Here is a 21,361-nt window from a genome sequence, read left to right as displayed (position 1 = left end):
GCAGAGCTGATCTTACCTATACAAAGGGAAAAGCTCCCAAATTCCCCCAAGTAACTTCTGTCATCTTGTTTTGAATGAATATTCTTCATTGGAGGGAAACCATTAAGTAGCAATGTCTTGGACTGATGATACCTGCAAATACACTAAGATTATGATTTTTTAAATTATTTATTTATTTATTTATTTTTGGCTGCGTTGGGTCTTCATTGCTGCACGCGGGCTTTCTCTAGTTGCTGTGAGCAGGGGCTACACTTCATTCTGGTGCGTGGGCTTCTCATTGCAGTGGCTTCTCTTGTTGCAGAGCATGGGCTCTAGGCACACGGGCTCAGCAGTTGTGGCTCACGGGCTCAGTAGTTGTGGCTCGTGGTCTCTAGAGCGCAGGCTCAGTAGTTGTGGCGCACGGGCTTAGTTGCTCCGCGGCATGTGGGATCTTCCCAGACCAGGGCTCAAACCTGTGTCCTCTGCATTGGCAGGCGGATTCTTAACCACTGCGCCACCAGGGAAGCCCCTAAGATTATGATTGAGAGCAGTTTTCAGAGAGGAAGCACGAGAACATTAAGCCTCTCCCTGGGGAAGGAAATAGCAGTAACTCCTGAGGAAACAGATTCCAAAGAGAGAGAAATGGACCGGGAGAGATGATTACAGCACTAGCTCTGTGTTCGGTGCTCCACTGCCAGCGCATTATGTAACCCTCACAACTATCACGAGAAGTAGAAATGATGCTCATTTTATAATAGGGTAAAGGATGCTTAGAAACGTCGAGTAACTTGCCCAAGATCACACAAGTATAAGTAGGGGTCGTAGACTTGAGACCCAGGAACGGACCGCTAAACCCACCTTTATTCTCTCACTCACTCTCCAGTAAAAATTTCTTTGTCTTTCAAGCCTTCCAGTTATCTGAGTGTCATAAAGGAATGGAAAATAGTGGCCTCGTGTTAGGATGATGAGGCTTCGAGAGTCTCGAGACTTGAAATACCTTAGTTTATTTCAGAGTATTCCAGGTTTTCATTCCTTTAGAAGGGAGAGCAGAGCAGCTGGCAATGAGGCGGAACAGGAGAGTTTAACTAATGAGCCATTAAAGGCGGCATGTCTTAGCCCACCCGTTTGACACTTGCTTCACTTCTCATTTATCATCACTGTAAATGTGTTTATTAAAAACCACATTAATTGGAAAATGTGTTATTATTCCTTTCTGTTGCAGGCAGGGCCCTTGATTTCCTTTCTTTTTTTTTTTTTTTTTTTTTTCCTCTGGCATTGTTTTTGTGCATTGTTTCATTACTGCAGTAAGAGAATCGGGCAGTGGGCTCACGTGTGTCACAGAAATTCACCTAATTTGTAACGTGGAGCAGGAGCTCCCTCTACTGTTCCCACTGGAAAAGCTCTAGGAGAAGAATGACACTCTTCAGCCCTCGGGAGGCTGTCCAGGGTCTGGAGATTGTTCAGTGTTTGAGGCTTAATTATAAATCTACATGATTTTCAACGTTTATTTTCAGGATTTTGTTGCATCTTATGCTTATCCTGTATTTTAAATACAAATACTAGCTCATCAATAGTCATTTTCAATGTCAATTGGATGCCCTCTAGAAGTGAAAGCCCTTAGCTTCCTCTAAAATGCTGACTTATTGTAACACGCTGATAAAACTCTGCAGCGTGAGTTTTTGTGGGAGCTAACTCTGATGTAATTTACGCTTCTTTTCTAAAGCAACCATAAGATTTAAAACATATACAAACGTGTTGTTTCCATTTTCATTTTAATTTCAGTGTAGAACTTCTTTCACCTTTAATGCATGAGTCATTGCTCAGTCCTGAAGGTTATGGTTACAGAGCAGGGTACATGGTTAAAAGAGTGAATTTAGGATGTGAAATTGAATTCATTTATCCAACACATACTTACCTCGATCACCTAGGATGTGTTAATGACTATTACAAGCCTTGAGTATACAGTGGTTTATAAAAAAAAAAAAACAACAAACAGACAAATTAAAGCTCAGGTCTCTACCTTCAGTAACTTACACTCTATCATGTGTGTGGGGGGGTGAGGGACCGATGGTGAAGAGGCAATTCCATAGGCAAACAAAACAATTTCAGCTTAATATGCAGTGCTGCAGGGGAATAAACTGGGTAGCGTGAGAGTGGTTTGGAAGGAAGAGTTGTTGCCCTAGTTAAGGTGGTCCAGGTGGCATCTCTGAGCATCTAGGTGACATTACTTGAGAAGGAGCCAGCCATGTGAGGCCCAGAGCAAGAACTTTCCAACCAGAAAGATCAGGAACTGCGAAGGGCCTGAGGTGGGAGAGAGGTTGCTGGATTCAGTAAACAGAAAGGAGCTAGGAGAAGAACAGTACCGGAGGAGGCTTTGGAGCTGAGTGGCTTAGCCTTATGAGAGTGGAATTGGGGAGCCGGGGGGGAGAATAAGTGGCAAGGAAAATAATCAACTGGTCACATCTCCCTTTTCTAGGTCTTTGTCTGTGTTTTTATCTCAGGTGGTTAGATTTTTATTTTGATGTGATGAAATGATTATTCCTAATGATAATTCTGAAGGCAACATCTTTGTAGCATATCGTTTCTAGTCTTTGCATGGACAGGAAACAGACTTGTTTGCTGAGAAAACAAGGAAACAGACAAAGCTTTGACAGTTGCCCATTTCACTTCAGCCCAGCCTGAATCCAGGGGACACCATGTTTTTCCTTGGAGATGGAGAATCTCATAACATACAGGTCATTCTCTCTTCCCCACAGCTACACCTGAGGCTTCCTTTCTGATAGGCTGCAGGTTGAGATGAGCAGTTATAACTATGAAAGTCTATGCTCTGGAAACACTGTGGAACTAATGCCTTCCCACATCTGTGCCCTGTTATCCATCACTATCCCCACCTTTTCCGTCTTCATCTCCAGCCTTATTTCCTCTGCACTGAGGACCCACGGTGCAAAGTTAATGTTAGCAAGGCCCACCCCTAAGGGAAGTTAGTCCCCCAGGCACATTTTGGACTGCTCAGTAAAGTGGATGACAAAAATGTCCAATTAAAACATTTGACTTCTTGCTAAAATACTCTGTGTGACTATGTGCATTTTGAGGACCATCGTGTCTCAGTGGGAATCCAGTTCATAGTCTGAACATCCGTGTACAAGCCTTGACTTGATCAGGGTTTTCTGTTTCTCAGTTTTCCTTTCAGCAAAGATCTTTAGTCTCTTTGGTCTATTAACGGATAAAGGCCATGTACTGTACTGATATCTTCGGAGGAAAAGAACCTAACCATTTATCTGTGTCAATGGGAATAGTAATTTTATTCATAATAAAAATAAGATGACTTCCTCAGAGTTAAAAATAAAGATACCTAAGACCTATAAAATGGAGGCCTGGCCAGTTAATCATTTTTATTGCCACTCGTCCCCCACTGGGGCCATGGTCCCAGACAAAACAGCTGTTGCCAACATTACTAACATTCCAGTGTCACCTTGTGTGGCCACAGAATCCATAGACATGCATGTGAGGCAGCTGGGGTCTCAGGTGGAGAATGTGAAAACCAGCACTTGGGTTCCACTCCCTAATTACTTCTCTTTTTTTTCTCCCAATGATCAGCAGCAGTGAGACATTATTAGCCACTTTCTGAATGCCTGAGTTTTTTTTACTAATTATAGATACACTTGGGAAGAAAAGGATTTTATGTTCTTACAGCCACTGACTCCTTTTCTTCATTTTGGGTCATGTTATTGAAACCAACTATTAAGACTTCTGAATGACAGACGTTGTGTATAGCAATGATGGGACAGAATATTTGAAATCCTTGATATATGGTCATCAAACTTGTTATTGGGCCAGTGCATAGATTAAATACTGTTTCTTTGTGGGAGGTAAATAGTAAGGTTTTGATAAATCTGATTGGCCTTTGAGAAATATTCAAAAAGGGAGACTTGTTTCCTAAATAATCTTATAATTTGTACTTGATGATATCGTTTACAAAAGTATCTCCATACGGCATTTAATTTTACTGCTGTATAACTCTGTGAAACAGGCGAGAAAAGATTATCTCCATTTTAACAATAAGAAAAGTCTGGGCCTCCAGAAGTAAGGGGCTTAGCTAAATCTATTCAGTCAGTTTTCTCTTCACAGCAGCTACAACCTGGTAGGAAATTGTTTCCATCAAAGGAGAGACTAAAAGAAGTTATGTGAGTAGAGAAGCAACAAGTTTTCAGCATGATCCGGGGGACCTGAAACATGAGGGGAAATTCTGTAGAAAGTGAGACTCGAAGGAGCTTCAGTTATATCTGTAATTTCAGTAAAAAGTAAAGAGATCTAAAGTAAATATGGCCGATGGTTAGGACTTGACAGCATTGGATTGCGGATTCATGGGCATTTATCATATTATATTCTATACTTTCCAGCATGCTTGAAATATTCCAGATGTCTTTGACAAAACAGGAAAAGCATCCTGTGGGATAGGCTGAGGTTAATATCACTAATTACTTCTTCACTGGCCTAGAGTGTCAGCGTCTTCTCTTTTGCCTGAAATCCTTTGTAGAATGGGGCAAAGTGTTTTAAAAATGAAATCATTCAGTATGTTTTTCTAGAACTTCCCTGAGTGTACCCTCTGTAACCGTGCGGTTCAGTTGAGCCAAGAAATGTCATTTGCAGATTTATCATGAGTATGACCTACAGATCAGAAAGAAACCTTGATGTCAGACATTTAAGTTGAAAGTGGAGGCTCCAATCACCACAAAATAAAACCTCACTTTGCTTTTGTCCAGAGCTGTCCAGAATGTCCCCAGCCATTCGAGTTGTGTACATGCCCTTGGCCTCTACGTAACTTGGCAGCGTGTAAGCCAGTGCCATCAGCCTGGCTGTCTTAAGTCTCTGCGGTTTGCCTGGGAATCACATTTTCTCTGCATAGGAAGCGCTGTCATCCTACCAACACTTGTTTTTCTAAACGTTTTTATTTTATATTGGAGCATAGTTGATTAACAATGTTGTGTTAGTTTCAGGTGTACAGTAAAGTGATTCAGTTATACACATACATGTATCTATTCTTTTTCAGATTCTTTTCCCATTTAGGTTGTTACATCCTGTTGAGCACAGACATAGAGAAGAATTTATGGTTACAGGGGTGGGCGGCGGAAATGGCGGGGGGAAGGGATAGTTAGGGAGTTTGGGATTGACATGTACCAACACTTTTAAAGAGAGTGAATATTATCAGTTACATAAGTGGAATCTCAAAGCATTGATAGCTGCAGGCTGTGTAAGCCAACCTCCCTTCAGATTTGAGAGGTGTATTGAGAGATTCCTGAGGTCAGACAGGGGGGTGCAGGCTCAGCTGTTCCCCAGGTATGGTTTCTGTTGATGGTGAACTTTGGGCGATGCCGCTGGATACAGATCCTTTGTTTCACCATCTCCATCCTTACTGGTTCTCATGCCCCGGTGGCTTTAATCACCTCACGCAGCGTCAGTGATGTGGTTTCTGTGGGGAGGCAAGCCCCTCTTGAGGTTCCTGTTGCTCCTTATGTTACAGGAAGCTGACACATAACGTTTTTGCTTTTGCAGGACATACTGAGGGGAAATGAGTATGAAACATTTTATGGATGGATAAGCAGAATCACAGCATTAGGGGAGGAATCATTTCTTTCTGACTCTCATGCCATGGAAATCAGTCATCAGTGTCCCAGCAAGGCACTCTGTCAAGAATGCAATGGGCTTTATCACCAATTAGATGGATTTGTTTCATGGTATCAGGGAAAATAAACTCCTTTAAAAATGATTTTTTTTTCTCCCTTGGAAAGTAAAGTGTTAAAAACTTCTGAGCTTCACAGCATAATTTAGAAAGTCTGCTTTTATGAAATGGATTAATTACACCCATTGAATGCATTCGCTGTCACAGCCTCACCCTCCCACTCCTGTTCCAAAATGACAAGTGAAACCGGGCGCTGTGGAATTTTGCAAAACAATCAGGTCACATATTGAGTATTTTGCTTATTCATACAACCATAAACTGCCTCTGCTTGAGTTCCCTCAATTACACAGCTCAGTGTGCAGGCCAGAAGAGACAAGCCCAGCTCAAGTGAGCACTTCTGGAATACACAGAGGGATGCATTTGAAAAATGTCCAAAGTGGCAGATGTGAAAAATTCTCATTCAAGACCCAGAAGCTGCCTTCGCTGCAATCCTTCACCTGTTATTCGCGCTGCTTCTGCACTTCTGAACCAGGGTTGCTGGCAATATCTCAGACGGAGACACTTAGGAGCTACTGATCTTTCAAAGTATAGTGCAGGTATATGCCACTGGGGTGGGGCAAGGGGGACCTGGCTGAGACAAGAGAAGGTCACTGCTGCTCTCAGAATTTCCAGAGATTCACCAAGAATAAACGTTGGCTGCCGGCTTCTAACGAAACTGCTCTTACCTTTTTTAGGGGAAGTCCCCAGAAGATGCCCTTGACCAATGCTTGAACCAGTGTATTGCCGTATCACTTAAATCCTCCAGATCCCACATGGCAATACGCAAATCTCTCTTCCACAAGAACACAATGGCACAACTGTAGTTTTGTTTGAAGGGTATTTCATCTTCTTACTAAGTGTGACTACTTTCCCGTGACTGTTCATCCACTGCAATTTCATGCTCGTAGGAATTTCAGCCTATCAAAATGATCCCTAAGCAATCTTACTCTCTTGTTTCTAGTCTTTTTCCCACCAACTCTGACCATTTTTGTGTTTGTTTTTCTCCTACCATCTCATAAATGCCAAGACTCTACCCCTCATTTGGTACCATTTGAACTTCAAAAGTTACTTAAGATGCTGATCAAGATTGCCAACTTCTTTCCTTTTCCCTCTCAGCAGTCTCCCTCTCACCTCTCTCTAATCCAAGCCCTCCTTGATTTTCACATTTCTTGTATCTGCCTGTGGTTCCTCTCTCTTATCCTCACCCTCCTCCCATTCTGGTCACTTTCCTCTTGATCTCTTCTTGCCCAGTCTTTGAAAAAGTGCATCTACACTGTGTCCCAGAGCTCCCTGTGCTTGGCCCTTGTAGATTTTGTCTCTCATTAATAGATCTGCCATCTTTTACCCTTGAATGCCCTACTTGATGTTCTTAACCAGCTTTAAGATGATTGATTTTTTTTTTCTTCTCTATCTGTCATCCCTCTCACTGTGAGGCAGATAAAGGAAAGAGTTAAAATATCAAAGCTATGGCATCAGGCCAACTTGGATTGAAATCTAGCTGTTGTCTGCTGGTTGTATGACCTTGGGTAAGATAGTAAACTTTTTGTTATAAGTAACATAAGGATAATGCCTACCTCACTGGGTTGCTGTAAAAGTAAAATGCAATAACATATGTACCTGCCACACAGTTACTACGTTCCAAGGGTTACTACTGTTATTTATTAATATTATTATCATTACCCCGTTTTATCATTCTCTGCCACCTGCTCATTATGTTTTACTTTCTTTCCCAGGATTTAATCCAGAACCTCCCATTTCTAAAGCAAAAGTGTTGATACCTTTCCAAGTTCTTTGATTAGCATCATCCTATAGCTTTTTCCTCTGAGTCCCACTTTTTACAATCAAAGTTCGTCTTAAGACTTAACTACATTTCTCAGAGCCTCATGCCAGAAAGTGAGTGCCAAAGGCCTGGGGGGCTGCGAAGCCACAGTCTTCAGGATCTGCACTCCCCCCTTTTCTGTACCATCTCCTCCCTCGGTGCTGTCTTCTCCTGTCCCACCTGCCATATAACATCCCATTACTCCTCCCCTTTTTTGTCCCATCCAACTTGCTCTCAGCAAATACTTACTGAATGATTCTAAAGAATATATTCAAGTGGAACAACTCTTATACTTGGTTCTACCATTTGTTTATTGCGTGATTTGGGGGTAAATCTATCAGTTTTTCCCTGTCAGATGGAGAACATAATCATACCCATCTCACATAGTCTTTATGAGAATCAAATAAGATGATGTGTTTTGCAGTCACATTACCCTGCCATCTAAGAAAATATAAGTGAAAACGTATTTAGAATTATGCTGAGCTGTATGAATATGAAACATTAGTATTACATCTCCCAAGAACACTTGCGTTCGAGCTGGTGATAAAACCCAACACCAAATAAACCAGTCTTTCTTTATGAAGTTTTAGGCAGGCATAAACCAGAAGGTGGGTGAGACATTTTCAGAAATAAGAGCCCCTTCCCAGGAACCTTAAATTTCACCTAATATGTGCTATCTGGCCCACATCCCCACTGTAATCCCGTAAAGGAGAACTTGAGCTCTCTGTGTTGAAATATAACCATAGTATAAACACTTAATGAATCCCCTCCTTGCTTCAGAAATCATATTTTGCAATTTGAGAGTTTTCAGCAATTTTGGGGGGGAGGGGTTGGAGTGCTGGTATCTCCTTAGCCACTAAAAATTTGTAGCAGAAACATTCTCTGAAAAACAATCTATTCTAAAATTACAACTGTTTAAGTTAATTAAATCCCAAGAGACAATGAAAAAATTCATTTACAGCCAATATTTAAGATAAATAAAAGGATCTGTGTTTAAAAGAAAAAGAAATTGATTTCCCAAATATTTTCTAAAGAGTACTTATTGATTTTTCTCTCAGAATTGGAGACAACGTTCCATGTTGTAATTCTGGTCAAAAATCCATCCGTAAGCTCTTTTCTACTTAACTGGAGCTCACTGCAGCTTTGTTTTCAGTTAGTTAGCCAGATTCTTAGATTAATCTACATCTGTTGGCCCTGTCTTCTGTGAGTTTGGAAGCAGCAAGACCCCTGCTCAGTTTGCTACCATTCCTAACTGAAATCAAAATGAACAAGCAAGAAATTGGCTATACCCTCAAATTTTTTCTTGCAAAAGATTCTATTGAATTCAGCAAATACTGGGGTGGTGGTACTATATGTTATGATAAGATAAAAAAGATTGAAACTCCTGTCTTCAAGGAGTTTTCATTCCAACTGGAAAGATAGACATGTACTCAAACCACCATAAATCAGTATAAATGTGCTTCACTAATTTATATATAATGTTATAGATAGAATATATGTATAAGAGAAAAACTCATTCTTACATTAACCTTCCCAGCAATTACTGTATTATTGAAATATGCCTCATCTTACCATTCCTATGAATGAGGTTAGGCTTGCGAATAATTTTTTTAATATCAGAAAAATAATTACCGATCTTTGCCTTTTCTACTAGCCATTAGAAAGTTAGAAATATTTCTTGAAAATTAGCCCAAATGACTTTTCAATAACAAACTTTCTATCTCTTCTTATAGCAAAGCTGTTTTTTAGCATGTTTTGGAAAAAGTTGATTAGTGCAACTTTCTTCATAGAGGTTTGTGGTATTTCAAAGGTGGTTAGCAAAGTTAATTGGAAACCCACGGGGCCAGAAGGCAGTTGTGTACAACCTGAAAATATGTATTTGTGAGTCCTGAAAGGAGCCCCTAATGAGAGAGCTCCTAATGAAGAGTGTTGGTGCGTGGAGATGAGTGGTACCCAGATGGCACATGGAGACTCAGTCAGCAGTTATGGAGAGCTGAAGGATGCTGTCAGCGAAGAGGGAGGAAGGAAGACAGTTCAGGAGGGAGGGCCAGAGAGGGAGCAGAGTGGCTGAGGAGCCGCGGAGACCTTGATTCAGAACGTCAAGGGTGTGCTACAGCTGACCCAGAGGCCCAGCCCTGACAGGCACAGGGAGTTCACAGCAAAGACCAGGGAAGGGAAAAAAAGGCAAAAGAGGATTCTTCGAGCTCCGCATGCTGCATGAACTGGCTGAAAAGTGAAAGTGCGGCCAAGACCAGGACCGAAGAAGCTTTAACACAGAACTCTTCCCATCCTTTAAACGTTGGGAATCTGTAGCCCAAACTGAAATCTAAGGAGCTGATAATGCAAACAGTTGATCATTTTCACACTAGCATCTGATGACGCTGGTGGCAGACAGGATATTTCTCTGTCTTCCACCTCTAGCAAGATTTTAGCCAAAAAAAAAACCAACAAAAAAAACCCCTTTTTAAATGCTTTAAACTATTACCGAGCATATATGTTCCCAAGATGAATGTATCTTTAATAATTCCCTTCATCACACCAGGCATGGTTGTTTGCAGTAGGAAACAACATCAGGGTCTCTCCCCACGCCAGGTTGATGGACCGCTTCGGTAATTACACGCGAGCACAGTTGGGTTATGAACAGGTGTGTCTCCCCGGAGCTCATGAGCATTTTAAAGCTGTTGTGTAATTGTCTACTTATCCTGTTAACTCGGGCGTCCTGTGTCTCCCAATCCAACACAAATAGGGCAAAGCCATGGTATCTGTCACTAACAGGAGCAGGATACTGGGACAGTTTTCCTTTCCATAAGCATAATTTTAAAAATTCCTGCAAAAGTTATTTTAGGCTGAGAATCTGCTTTTAAGTTACAAGAGTTGAGCAAATAAGAAGTGAGTTTGGGGCCAGGCTGCCTCCCTTAAATATTAGCCCTGCCGCTTACCAGGGGTGTGACCTTGGGCCAGTTAACCATTTCAAATGCTCATTTTTCTGTATCTTTGAATTGGAAATAATGATGGTACATACCTCGTGGTGTCATCGTAGAGATGAAATGAGTTAGTCTATTTGAAACCCTCGGTGTAATGCCTGGCGCACAATACACACTACCTATATGTATGCCATGATTATTTGATGGATTCTTCTGCTCTACTTGACAGACGTTATTAGTTGATCTGCTGTATTCAGGAGCCCCACTTGTTAAGCCTTTCCCTTTTAGCTAAGACGAATGTGTCTGAAGCTAAATGTACCTACCACATCACTAGTCTTTGATCTAATTGACCTTATGATCAATACACATTCACCATTCACCCAATGCCTGCTATGCAGATACCCCTAAGCTACCTTTGATGCTACTACATACGGTATCTAAGATTTCTCCTTGCCTTGTTAAAAATAGTTGCAGAAGGATCAATGTGTATGGAGTCTCATGTCTCCTGAGTTTCAAGAATGAGTTCCTAACTTGCACCTTCTTGGCCGGAAACTTTGTGAAACAACCCCCAACTCAGTAATTGCTTTCCTCTTCGCTTCAACTACCTGACCTGGAATACGTCACACAAAGCTGGCTGATGGAAAAAGAACCTGAAAAATACATAGTGCCTTGAGAATTCTTTTCTGACATTAGCTCTGTTTTGATTCCAGCAAGGTAACAGCGTCGTTTGTCTTTCCAACCACAGTCAGCTCCGTTCCTCACAAGGCCTATTATTTTCTCACGAGTTATGTCAGCCTCCTTCCATCATCCATCACTACATCTTGCTGTCCTCAACATTTAATAGCACAAAGTAAAGCCTTCATGTCAGATCTTCTGTCACAGGCCGTTCCTAAGAAACACCCGTCATAAATGTTGACCAACATTAATCTTTTCAAGATAACCTAAGGTGTTACCTATGTCAGTGAGTGCAGCTAGCAGATGTTCCTTAAAATGTTTCTTCACTTTCCAAAGCTTTCGTTCCCTTTTTAAAATAATAATCTTTGTATAATAGTGACTTTGGTTGGCTGAATCACGATCTTTCAGTGTCTTATCTTCTGAGAACTTTGCTTCTGTAACATTTTCTCTCTTCCTAAGAGCTTTAGAGGTGCGGATGAAATATGCAGTCTCTTTTCTGAGATAACTGAATCTATTTTGGCCTGAACTACCTAAATTAAAATCATGTTAATCTTTGCATTTTCTTACACCCCTTTCCCCCAAATTTAATCCCTGAAAAACTCAGAGAGTGCTTCTCTTCCTCTCTTCCTGGAAGTGTTAGGGACAGACAAATGTCTTTACTTCCTTCCTATCCACCCAAAGCTCAGCATAGTGCTTCGTGAATATTTCCACATCATCTGAAAACTACATGTATTTAAATGTCTTAAGCCCAAGGTTATATAGCAGATATCTTTTTCTGGCCTGAAAGTCCGTGGGAAGCCCATTTTCACCCAACTAATTCAAAAAAGTAAAGCAATAGCAAAAAAATATTTTTCCCTTATTTTTTAAGGTAATAACACGTGGGCATACATTTCCATAATTCATTGATAAAAGCCCTATAAGAAGTGTCAAACATAAACTGAAGCTCTTCAGCCTCTTCCTTTGAGGAGTTTTATGGGTAAGATTCCTTTTAATAAGGAATATGCTGATGGCCAACCTTTTAGTAAAATGTTACGTGTTCCCAGTTAGGACCTTTCTTTGGATCCATGCAGGATTTAACCTAGAAATACGTTTAAGAACCAGATAAGTTAATGTCCATGTGATTCTCTGTTAATTAGAATACTTGACCGAACAGACACTCCCTTCTTCTTACCTGTGAGATCTTAAGAGTTCTTAGATACATTATTTAAATATACATTGTTTTGGTAAATGTTTACGTATGTCTTTGATTTGTTTCTAATACAGGGACCTCCTGGAATACAAGGAATGCAACAGACTCCTGATGGATATTATCACAAGGTATGAAAGGCTTCTTTCACTCACATCATGTAGACAGAGATTTTATGTGATGGTGTTTTTGAAAAATAAAATAAACTTAATTGCTAACTGCTCAGGCTTTGAAACATAATCACATATACTTAACATCTTTCCATAATGAAAATATGTTTCCAAAAAAGTATTTTGATCAGCATCTTTTTACAAAACCAGGATTTTATCTTTATTTATTTTTGGCTGGGCTGGATCTTCGTTGCTGTGCACGGGCTTTCTCTAGTTGTGGCGAGCGGGGGCTTCTCTTCGTTGCAGTGCGCAGGCTTCTCATTGTGGTGGCTTCTCTTGTTGCGGAGCACGGACTCTAGGTATGCAAGCTTCAGTAGTTGTGGCTTGCGGGCTCTAGGTGTGCGGGCTTCAGTAGTTGTGGTTCACGGGCTTAGTTGCTCCGCGGCATGTGGGATCCTCCCGGACCAGGGCTCAAACCCGTGTCCCCTGCTTTGGCAGGTGGATTCTCAACCACTGTGCCACCAGGGAAGTCCCTATCTTTACTTTTAAAAAGTTTATTTCAAAGTTTGCAAAATTTCATGCAAAAAATTAACGTAAAAGACATGTTTCACCATTGATAGCGTCATATATGTGGTTTCCCTGAGGGCAGAAAGAGATGATTTGCTACCTTAGAGCTCTGGGTAGTGCAACAGGTGATAGATTTCTTACCAAACTAACAGGTGCTACACTTAAATCTCAAGCAAAGGTTTACATACTATGGGTCAAGACTGAAGTCTCCCACCTTTCAGGAAGGAGCCACTTTAACTTCACCGAGATTTTTAATTACCATTGGTTTGGATGGAATATGACATGGAAGGATCTGACGGCCAAAAGGCAAGACAGTTTTGCCCCCAATTCTACAAGGAAGCACAGCAGACGGAGAAGAATGGGTGTGGGCAACCGAGTGTGACTCAGAGACCTAAGTGAGACCATTGGTTGGCTCACCATTCAGCACATATTTGGGGTCTGATCGCTCTGTGGGGGGCATTCTGGCCACTGACTCGGACCCCTTATTACATCATAGTTTATCACTGATAAGCTGCAAATTTGGAGAAACTCCCCTTTATGTCTGTCCTGTGTTCTTGGTCTCCCTTTCTGTAGATTCCTCTGGCTACTGTTGTTCCTCTGTTTAAAAACCCAAAGAAACACTCTGTGCCTGTGCCAGCAGAGGCCTTGAAGGCAGCAGGTGCACAGAAAATGACAAGCTAATTAATTCGAAATCCCAATTCTTCCATCAGATTAAGTTCAGCATGAAGACGTGGATCGTTTGTGGCTGATAAATTTAAAATCAAAAGTGTGGAAAGTCTCTTTCACTTCCTGCATAATCCTATCTTAACTTTTCTCATTCCTTAGATTTTCCAGGGAATATTGTATTAGCAGGAACATATGAGGTATATTTTATGATCCTTTAGTAAACATTTTCTGTATAGATCTCTCTGTACTAGCTTTTTCACAACCATAAGGCTTGGCCCACATGACAAAAAGTAAGAGAAGCATATCTAAAATTACTCAATTAAAATACACTGCATTTCTGTAATGACATCTACTGGTACAAAATAGGATCTCCTATAAATGCTTCAAAATAATGAGAATGACTTGGCTCTGATATAACAGTGTCAGCTAAAAAAAACTTAAAGAACACTGTGTATTACTACCACCCTTGGTATAAAATTTACCAAGTCGCTACTCAGCTACTTAGATATTTGCATCCTTTGCAAAACTTCTCATGCTCATCTCTTTACAAGTCTCTCAATGCTACTTCTGTATATAGTTTATCTTGCCAACGAGTCAGTTTTCCCTTAAATGAAGATATATAGCGCATTTATATTTTAGAATCTGAAGTTGAGAACATAAATTTTTTCCTTTAAGGTTTTATTTCCCCCAAAATGAGGCTGACCGGAGAAGGTGAGTGGAGAGTCTTGCTAACAGGAAACCAGTTCTCTGAATTTAGCTGTTGACTCACCTAAAAGAACTCCAGCTATTGTTACTACAAGGCTGAGACTCACAGGTGTTTAGTCCACCTGTGCTCAGAAGGTGACTTCAGAATTGGAGCACAGCTGGGTAAAGGGGGGAGACCATAGCGTCTCTTCCCCAAATGAAACACCGTTACCAGTTAACATCAGAAGGCTTTAGACCCGCCTGGGAATTAATGGAAGGTAACTTTCCAAATACTTGACTCTGTTTCCTTCTGAGAATAGTTAGGGCTGTTCCAGGGAGGTCCCACCAGGATGGATGGATGGAGGTAGGGCCCACCTTCTCAGCACCTACACTGAGCACTTTTCTGGGTTGTAACCACCACCTCTTCACCCTCGGCTTCACAAAAGAAAGGGCCAAGTGTGCCATGGTGAATGAGATGCCTGTTTGCACTTGGCCTTGTCCCCAGCAGGCCACTCCCACTGCTTTGGGATACTGAGCTTGTTTCAATTTGCAGTTCATCGCATGCCTGATGGTCTGGCTATCGCGAATAAGCACAGAGAGAAGGGGGGCCCTGATTGAGACTTTCCTGGAGAGTAAATAATGGACCATGTATTGAAACATACAAAGTGACATTCCAAGGTTAAAATAATCTTCCCGTTTAAATTGGCGTTGATTTATGTAACGTCTGCACTTGAGTCCTGGGCCTCGGCATCTCAGCTCGCAGCAGCTCAGGCGTCCCGCAGCCTGGGTTCTGCGGAAGCAGCCGCCCCTGGGAGAATGAGTGGCCGACCACTCATACACCTCCCCTCCCCTTCCTCGCCTGAAAGAGCTCCTGGCTCATTCCCTCATCCCAGGAATCCTCAAAGGCAAAGGAATTGCCTTTGGCCCCTGTACAAGAGTTGATTTTTTTCGCCTACAATTTTCCTTGTCATCAGAGGAAGAAGCTCAGTGCTAAGAAGCCCTCTCCTCTCACAGCACAAATCAAAAAGAGAATTGGGGAAGAAAAAAAAGGAAGTGAGGAAAAGAGAGACTAAGGAGGGAGGTCAAGACAGTTATATAAGTATGTTTCTACGTATTTTGCACGCCCACTCGAGGATGCAAGGAATGAAAGGTAGGTTCCCCTCTCCATCACACAAATAATTTGCACAGCGCTGCTCCCATTCTGCAAGACTGGTTGCAAAGAAGCAGCAAGGCTGAGCATATTCTTCCCCTCAAGGAAAATCTGCTCACAATCCAGCAACCTGCTCTGCATTGTCTCCAGCTCTGGGGATTTTAATAAAAATTTGATAGGTTCTGTCAACTGCTAAAGCCGTCAGATCCAGAGCTCCTTACAACAATCTAGATGGGAAAGAGAGAAAAAAAAAAGCATTCTCTGTGGAGGCCAGGTACTTGCAGGTTTTACATTCCGTATTGGTTTTTAAAGATCCACGTGGAAAATGTGTAGTTGGTTATCTTAACATCACCACCCTCCGTGCAATTTTCAGAGAAATCAGTCTCATCTGTTGGAGATTGATGCTGCGTCTCCCTGCAGCCAATTCCAGTGTTCACTTCTCCAAATTGTTGATCCAAAAAAACAATTTGCTAGCAAAATCATCTGTTTTTCCTTTCAGGTATCAAACCACAACTTCATTTTCATACGCACAGACTAGAAAGGACAGAAAACATTTCTCCAGAATCAAATACTCAAGGTCTTTCCAAGCAGTGAGTTGAACCCAAAGACAGCACAGAAAGTGAAGGCCTCCTTGGAAACACTGGAGGCAACCCTTCTGGGCCTGGAAGATTTAGAAATAAAATTTAAGTCCTAACTTCCTATCTCCCCCTCCCAGTGCCCCAGGATCCACTAGCTTTGGAAAACATCATGGATTTAGGCACAGATATATGGATTTTTGGATTTTAGCAGTATTACAGAGAAACTGAAACTCACCTGGGCCCAGCCCCTCCCCTCTGTGGCCCACCACACTCGGAGCTGGTGAGATGTGTTCCTGCGAGGACCTGAGAAGCTGGACTTAGTGCCAGCCTTGGGCCTTCTTTCCAAGTGAGCACAGCCCTCTTAGACCACATGTTCTATTTAACTGACTAGGGCTACTGTATTGAAGCAAACTGAGTGGCTTAACCCCCAGAAATGTGTTATCTCACAGCTCCGGAGGTGTTGACAGGGCCACGCTGTCTCTGGAGCTGCCGGGAGGGGTGTATTCCAGGCCTCACTCCCAGCTCCTGGTGGCTCCTTGGCTTGTAGTACCTCCAGCTTTGTTCTTCTTTCTCAAAATGACTTTGGCTATTCAGAGTCTTTCATGGTTCCATGTAAATTTTAGGATTATCTGTTCTAGTTCTGTGAAAAACTGTAATCGATATTTTGATAGAGGTTGCATTAAATCTGTAGATTGCTTTGGGTCGTATGGCCATTTTAACAATATTAATTCTTCCAGTCCATGAATATGGGATATCTTTCCATTTCTGTGTATCATCTTCATTTCCTGAATTATTGTTTTAGAGTTTTCAGAGCGTGGATCCTTCACCTTCTCAGTTAAGTTTATACCTAGGTATTTTATTCTTTTTGATTTGATTTTAAATGGGATTGTTTTCTTGCTTTCTCTTTCAGATAGTTCATCATTAGTGTATAGAAAAGCAACAGATTTTTGTATGTTTATCTCACATCCTGCAACTTTACTGAATTTGTTTATTAGTTCTAATAGTTTTTTGATGGAGACTTTGAGGTTTTCTATATATAGTATCAAGTCATCTGCCAAAAGTGACAGTTTTACTTCTTTCCTTCCCATTTGGGTGCCTTTTATTTCTTTTTTCATGTCTGATTACTGTGGCTAGGACTTCCAATACTGTATTAAATAGAAGTGCAAAAACGGGCATACACGTTTTCTTCCTGATTTTAGAGGAAAGGCTTTCAGGTTTTCACTGATGAATAAGATGTTAGCTATAGGTTTGTCATAAATGTCATTTATTATGTCACGATATGTTTCCTCTACACCAACTTTGATGGGAATTTTTATCATGAATGGATGTTGAATTTTGTCAAATGCTTTTTCTGTGTCTATTGAGATTACCCTGTGATTTTTATCCTTCCTTTTGTTAGTGTGGTGTATCACATTGGTTGATTTGTGGGTATTGAACCATCCTTACATCCCTGGAATAAATCCCACTTGATCATAGTGTGTGATCCCTTTTATATATTGTTGAATTCAGTTTACTGATATTTTGTTGAGGATTTTTGCATCTATGTCCATCAGAGATATTTTCTTTTTTTGTAGTTTCTTCATCTGGTTTTGGCATCAGAGTAATGGTGACCTTGTAGAATGAATTTGGGGGTGTCCCCTCCTCTTCAAATTTTTGGAATAGTTTGAGAAGGATAGGTATTAGCTCTTCTTAATATGTTTGGTAGAATTCCCCTGTGAATCTATCTGGTCCTGGACTTTTGTTTGCTTGGAGCTTTTTTTTTTAATTACAAATTCAGTTTTGCTACTAGTGATTGATCTGTTCATTTAGTCTATTTCTTCCTTATTCCGTCTTGGAAGATTGTATTTTACTAGAAATTTGTCCATCTCTTCTAGGTTGTCCAATTTGTTGGGCTATAACTGTTTGTAGTATTATCTTAAAATGTTTTGTATCTCTGTGGTATCAGTTTTTATTTCTCCTCTTTCATTTCTTATTTTATTTGGGTCCTCCCTCTTTTTTTCTTGATGAGCCTCACTAAAGGCTTATCAACTTTGTTTATCTTTTAAAACAACCAGCTCTTGGTTTCATTGATCTTTTCTATTTTTTGTCTCTATTTATTTATTTCCTCTATGATATTTATTATTTCCTCCCTTCTGCTGTTTTTCTTTTTATCATTCCTTTAGATGAGAAGTTAGGTTTTTTATTTGAAGTTTTTTTGTTTGTTTGTTTCTTGAGGTAGGCCTGTATCACTATGAACTTCCCTCTTAGGACTGCTTTTACTACATCCTATAGATTTTGGAAAGTTGTGTTTTTATTTTATTTATTTTTTTGTCTCAAGGAATTTTCTGGTTTCCTCTTTTTTTTTTTTTTTTTTTTATTTAAAAAAAATTTTTTTCCTTTATTTCCTTTGTTTTAAAAGTTAGTTTGACAGTGGGTCCCATCATTCTACCTTCTCCCTGTTTAAACATGAATAGGAATTTCAGCAGCCATCTGAAAAGTTGAAGTTTCAGGAAAAGAAGTAAACATTTGAGTATTTGCTATGGTCTAAGTACCTATGTTTTGTATTTTCACATGTTAACATATTTAATCTTTCAGTATCTCAAATTTTACATTTTGAATATACTGATTCTCTTCCCTATGGGAAGTTTCTATTCTTGCCTCCTTGACCAGGACTCAGTTCTTCTCCTCGTTCACTGCCATTCTAAAAAATCTCTAGTATATTCTTCTCAGGAATAGGTATTTTATTAAAGATTATTAAAGGTATTAGTCGAAGGGCTTTCCATAACTCAGGGCATAAACCTTTACTTCCAAGTTCCTGTTTTCAAGTTAGGTCCACAGCATCCAGTTCCTCTCTCTTGGTTTCCTCTTTGATTTCAGCATTGATCCATTGATTTTTTAGTAACATGTTGTTTAGTCTCCACATGTTTGTGTTTTTCCCATTTTTCTTCCTATAATTGATTTCTAGTCTCATACCATTGTGGTTGGAATAAATGCTTGATATATTTTCTATCCTGTTAAATTTATTCAGACTTGTTTTGTGGCCTAGCATGTGATCTATCCCAAAGAACATTCCATGTGCACTTGAAAAGAATGTTTCTTTTGCTCTTTTTGGATGGAATGTCTTATAGATATCTATTAAGTCCAACTAGTCTAGTGTGTCATTCAAGACTACTGTTTCCTTATTGATTTCCTTTCTGGATGATCTGTCCATTGAAGTAAGTGGGGTGTTAAAGTCCCCTACTATTACTGTACAGCAAGTCCCCTATATATGAACCTTCAAGTTGTGCACTTTCAAAGATGCAAACGTGCCTTCGCATGTCTGATCAGGTAAGTTAGTTCACATGTCTGGCATACGTTGTCATGTGCATGCATCCTCTACGAGTGGTTGAGCTTTTGTGTACTTTACTGTTCAGTATTGTATAGGGTACAATAGTACAGTATCTTTATTTCAAGCCCAGCATGTCCGGAAGCAAGCGTAAAAGCAGTGGTATATAGCCGATTGTGCTAGTTGGGCACTTAGGCTAACTTTGTTGGACTTACGAACAAACTGGATTTACCAATATGCTCTTGGAACAGAACTCATTCATATGTAGGGGACTTACTGTACTGTCATTTTCTCCCTTCCTATCTGTTAATATTTGCTTTATATGTTTAGGTGCTTCTGTATTGGGTGCGTATATGTTAACGAGTATAGTATCCTCTTCTTGCATTGATCCATTCATCATTATATAATGCCCTTCTGTGTCTTTTGTTATTGACTTTGTTTTAAAGTCTATTTTGTCTAGTATGAGTATTGCTACCCCCACTTTCTTGTCACTTCTATTTGCATGAAATATCTTTTTCCATCCCCTCACTTTCAGTTTGAAGTGAGTCTCTTGTAAACATTATATAGATGGGTTTTGTTTTATTTATCCAATCAGCCACCCTATTTCTTCTTATTGGAACATTTAGTCCATTGACATTTAAAGTGAACTAACAGGTATGTACTTACTGCTGTTTTGTTACTTGTTTTCTGGTTGTTTTTGTAATTCTTCTCTGTTCTTTTGTTATTGTAGTTTCTTCCCTTGTGGTTTGATGATTTTCTTTAGTGGTATGCTTGTGTTCCTTTCTCTCTAGTTTTTTGTGTATCTATTTTAGGTTTTTGATTTGTTGTTACATATATGTTGACTGATAAACTATTTCTACTTGTTTTAAACTGAGAGTCATTTAAGTTCAATCACATTCTAAAAGATCTACATTTTTTATTCTCCCCCCACATTTTGTGTTTTTAAGGTCATATTTTCCATCTTCATGTTTATCCCTTCACTGTTTATTGTAGTTGATTTTACAATTCTTTTCTTTTAATCTTTGTACTAGCTTATTTAAGTTGTTGATTCACAGCCATTACTATATATTTACCTTTACTGTGGGATTTTTCCTTTCCTGTAGATTCTTCCTTCTTACTGTAGCCTTTTCCTTTCCACCTAGAGATGACCCTTTAACATTTCTTTCAGGGTAAGTTTAGTATTGATGAACTTTTAAAATTTTTTCTTATCTGAGAAGTTTTTTATCTCTCCTTCAATTCTAAATGATAACCTTGCTGGGTAGATTATTCTAGATTATAGGTTTTTCACTTTCAGCACTTTCCCTTTTGGCCTGCAAAGTTTCTGCAGTAAAATCAGTTGATAGCCTTATGGGGGTTGCCTTGTATATGATTCTTTGTTTTTCTCTTGCTACCTTTAGAATTCTCTCTTTAACTTTTGCCATTTTAATTATGATATGTCTTGGTGTGTGTCTATTTGGGTTCATCCTGTTTGGGACCCTCTATGCTTCCTGTATCTGGATATTTTTTCCTTCTTCAGGTTTGGGAATTTTTCAGCCATAATTTCATCAAATACATTTTTTTACTACTTTCTCTCTCTCTTCTCCTTCTGGGTTCCCTATAATATGATGTTGGTATGCTTGATGTTGTCTCAGAGGTCCCTTAAACTGTTCTCACTTTTTAGAATTTATTTTTCTTTTTGCTGCTCTGATTGGATGATTTTCATAGTCTGTCTTCCAGATTACTTATATGTTCTTCTGTATCACGTAGTCTGCTGTTCATTCTTTCTAGTGTGTTTCTTTTTTACTCATTTATTGTATTCTTCAGTTCTGACTCATTCTTTTTTATATTTTCTAGTTCCTTGTTAAAATTCTCACTGTGTTCATCTATTCTTTTCTCTAATTCAGTTATTATTCTTATTACTAATGCTTTGAACTCTTTAGCTGATAAATTACTTATTTCTATTTAATTACTTGTCTTTTCAGGGGTTTTCTTTTGTTTCATTTGAACCAAATTCCTCTGTC

At 39.8% G+C, this 21,361-nt stretch overlaps 1 protein-coding gene across 4 annotated transcripts in view; it reads left to right on the top strand.

Annotated features, from left to right (window-relative positions):
• Window positions 1–21,361, top strand: part of COL19A1 (collagen type XIX alpha 1 chain) — a 379,271-nt gene that overhangs the window by 269,774 nt on the left and 88,136 nt on the right. For all 4 annotated transcript variants that reach the window (XM_057528157.1, XM_057528158.1, XM_057528156.1 and 1 more), the window contains one exon: window positions 12,380–12,433. In XM_057528157.1, the coding sequence (XP_057384140.1) occupies window positions 12,380–12,433 (54 nt within the window). The remainder of the gene's footprint in view (window positions 1–12,379; window positions 12,434–21,361) is intronic.

This window comes from Balaenoptera acutorostrata, chromosome 14 (assembly GCF_949987535.1).
Source record: "Balaenoptera acutorostrata chromosome 14, mBalAcu1.1, whole genome shotgun sequence".
In the NCBI taxonomy this organism is placed as follows: Eukaryota; Metazoa; Chordata; class Mammalia; order Artiodactyla; family Balaenopteridae; genus Balaenoptera; species Balaenoptera acutorostrata.
This window is presented reverse-complemented; position numbering and strand designations above follow the sequence as displayed.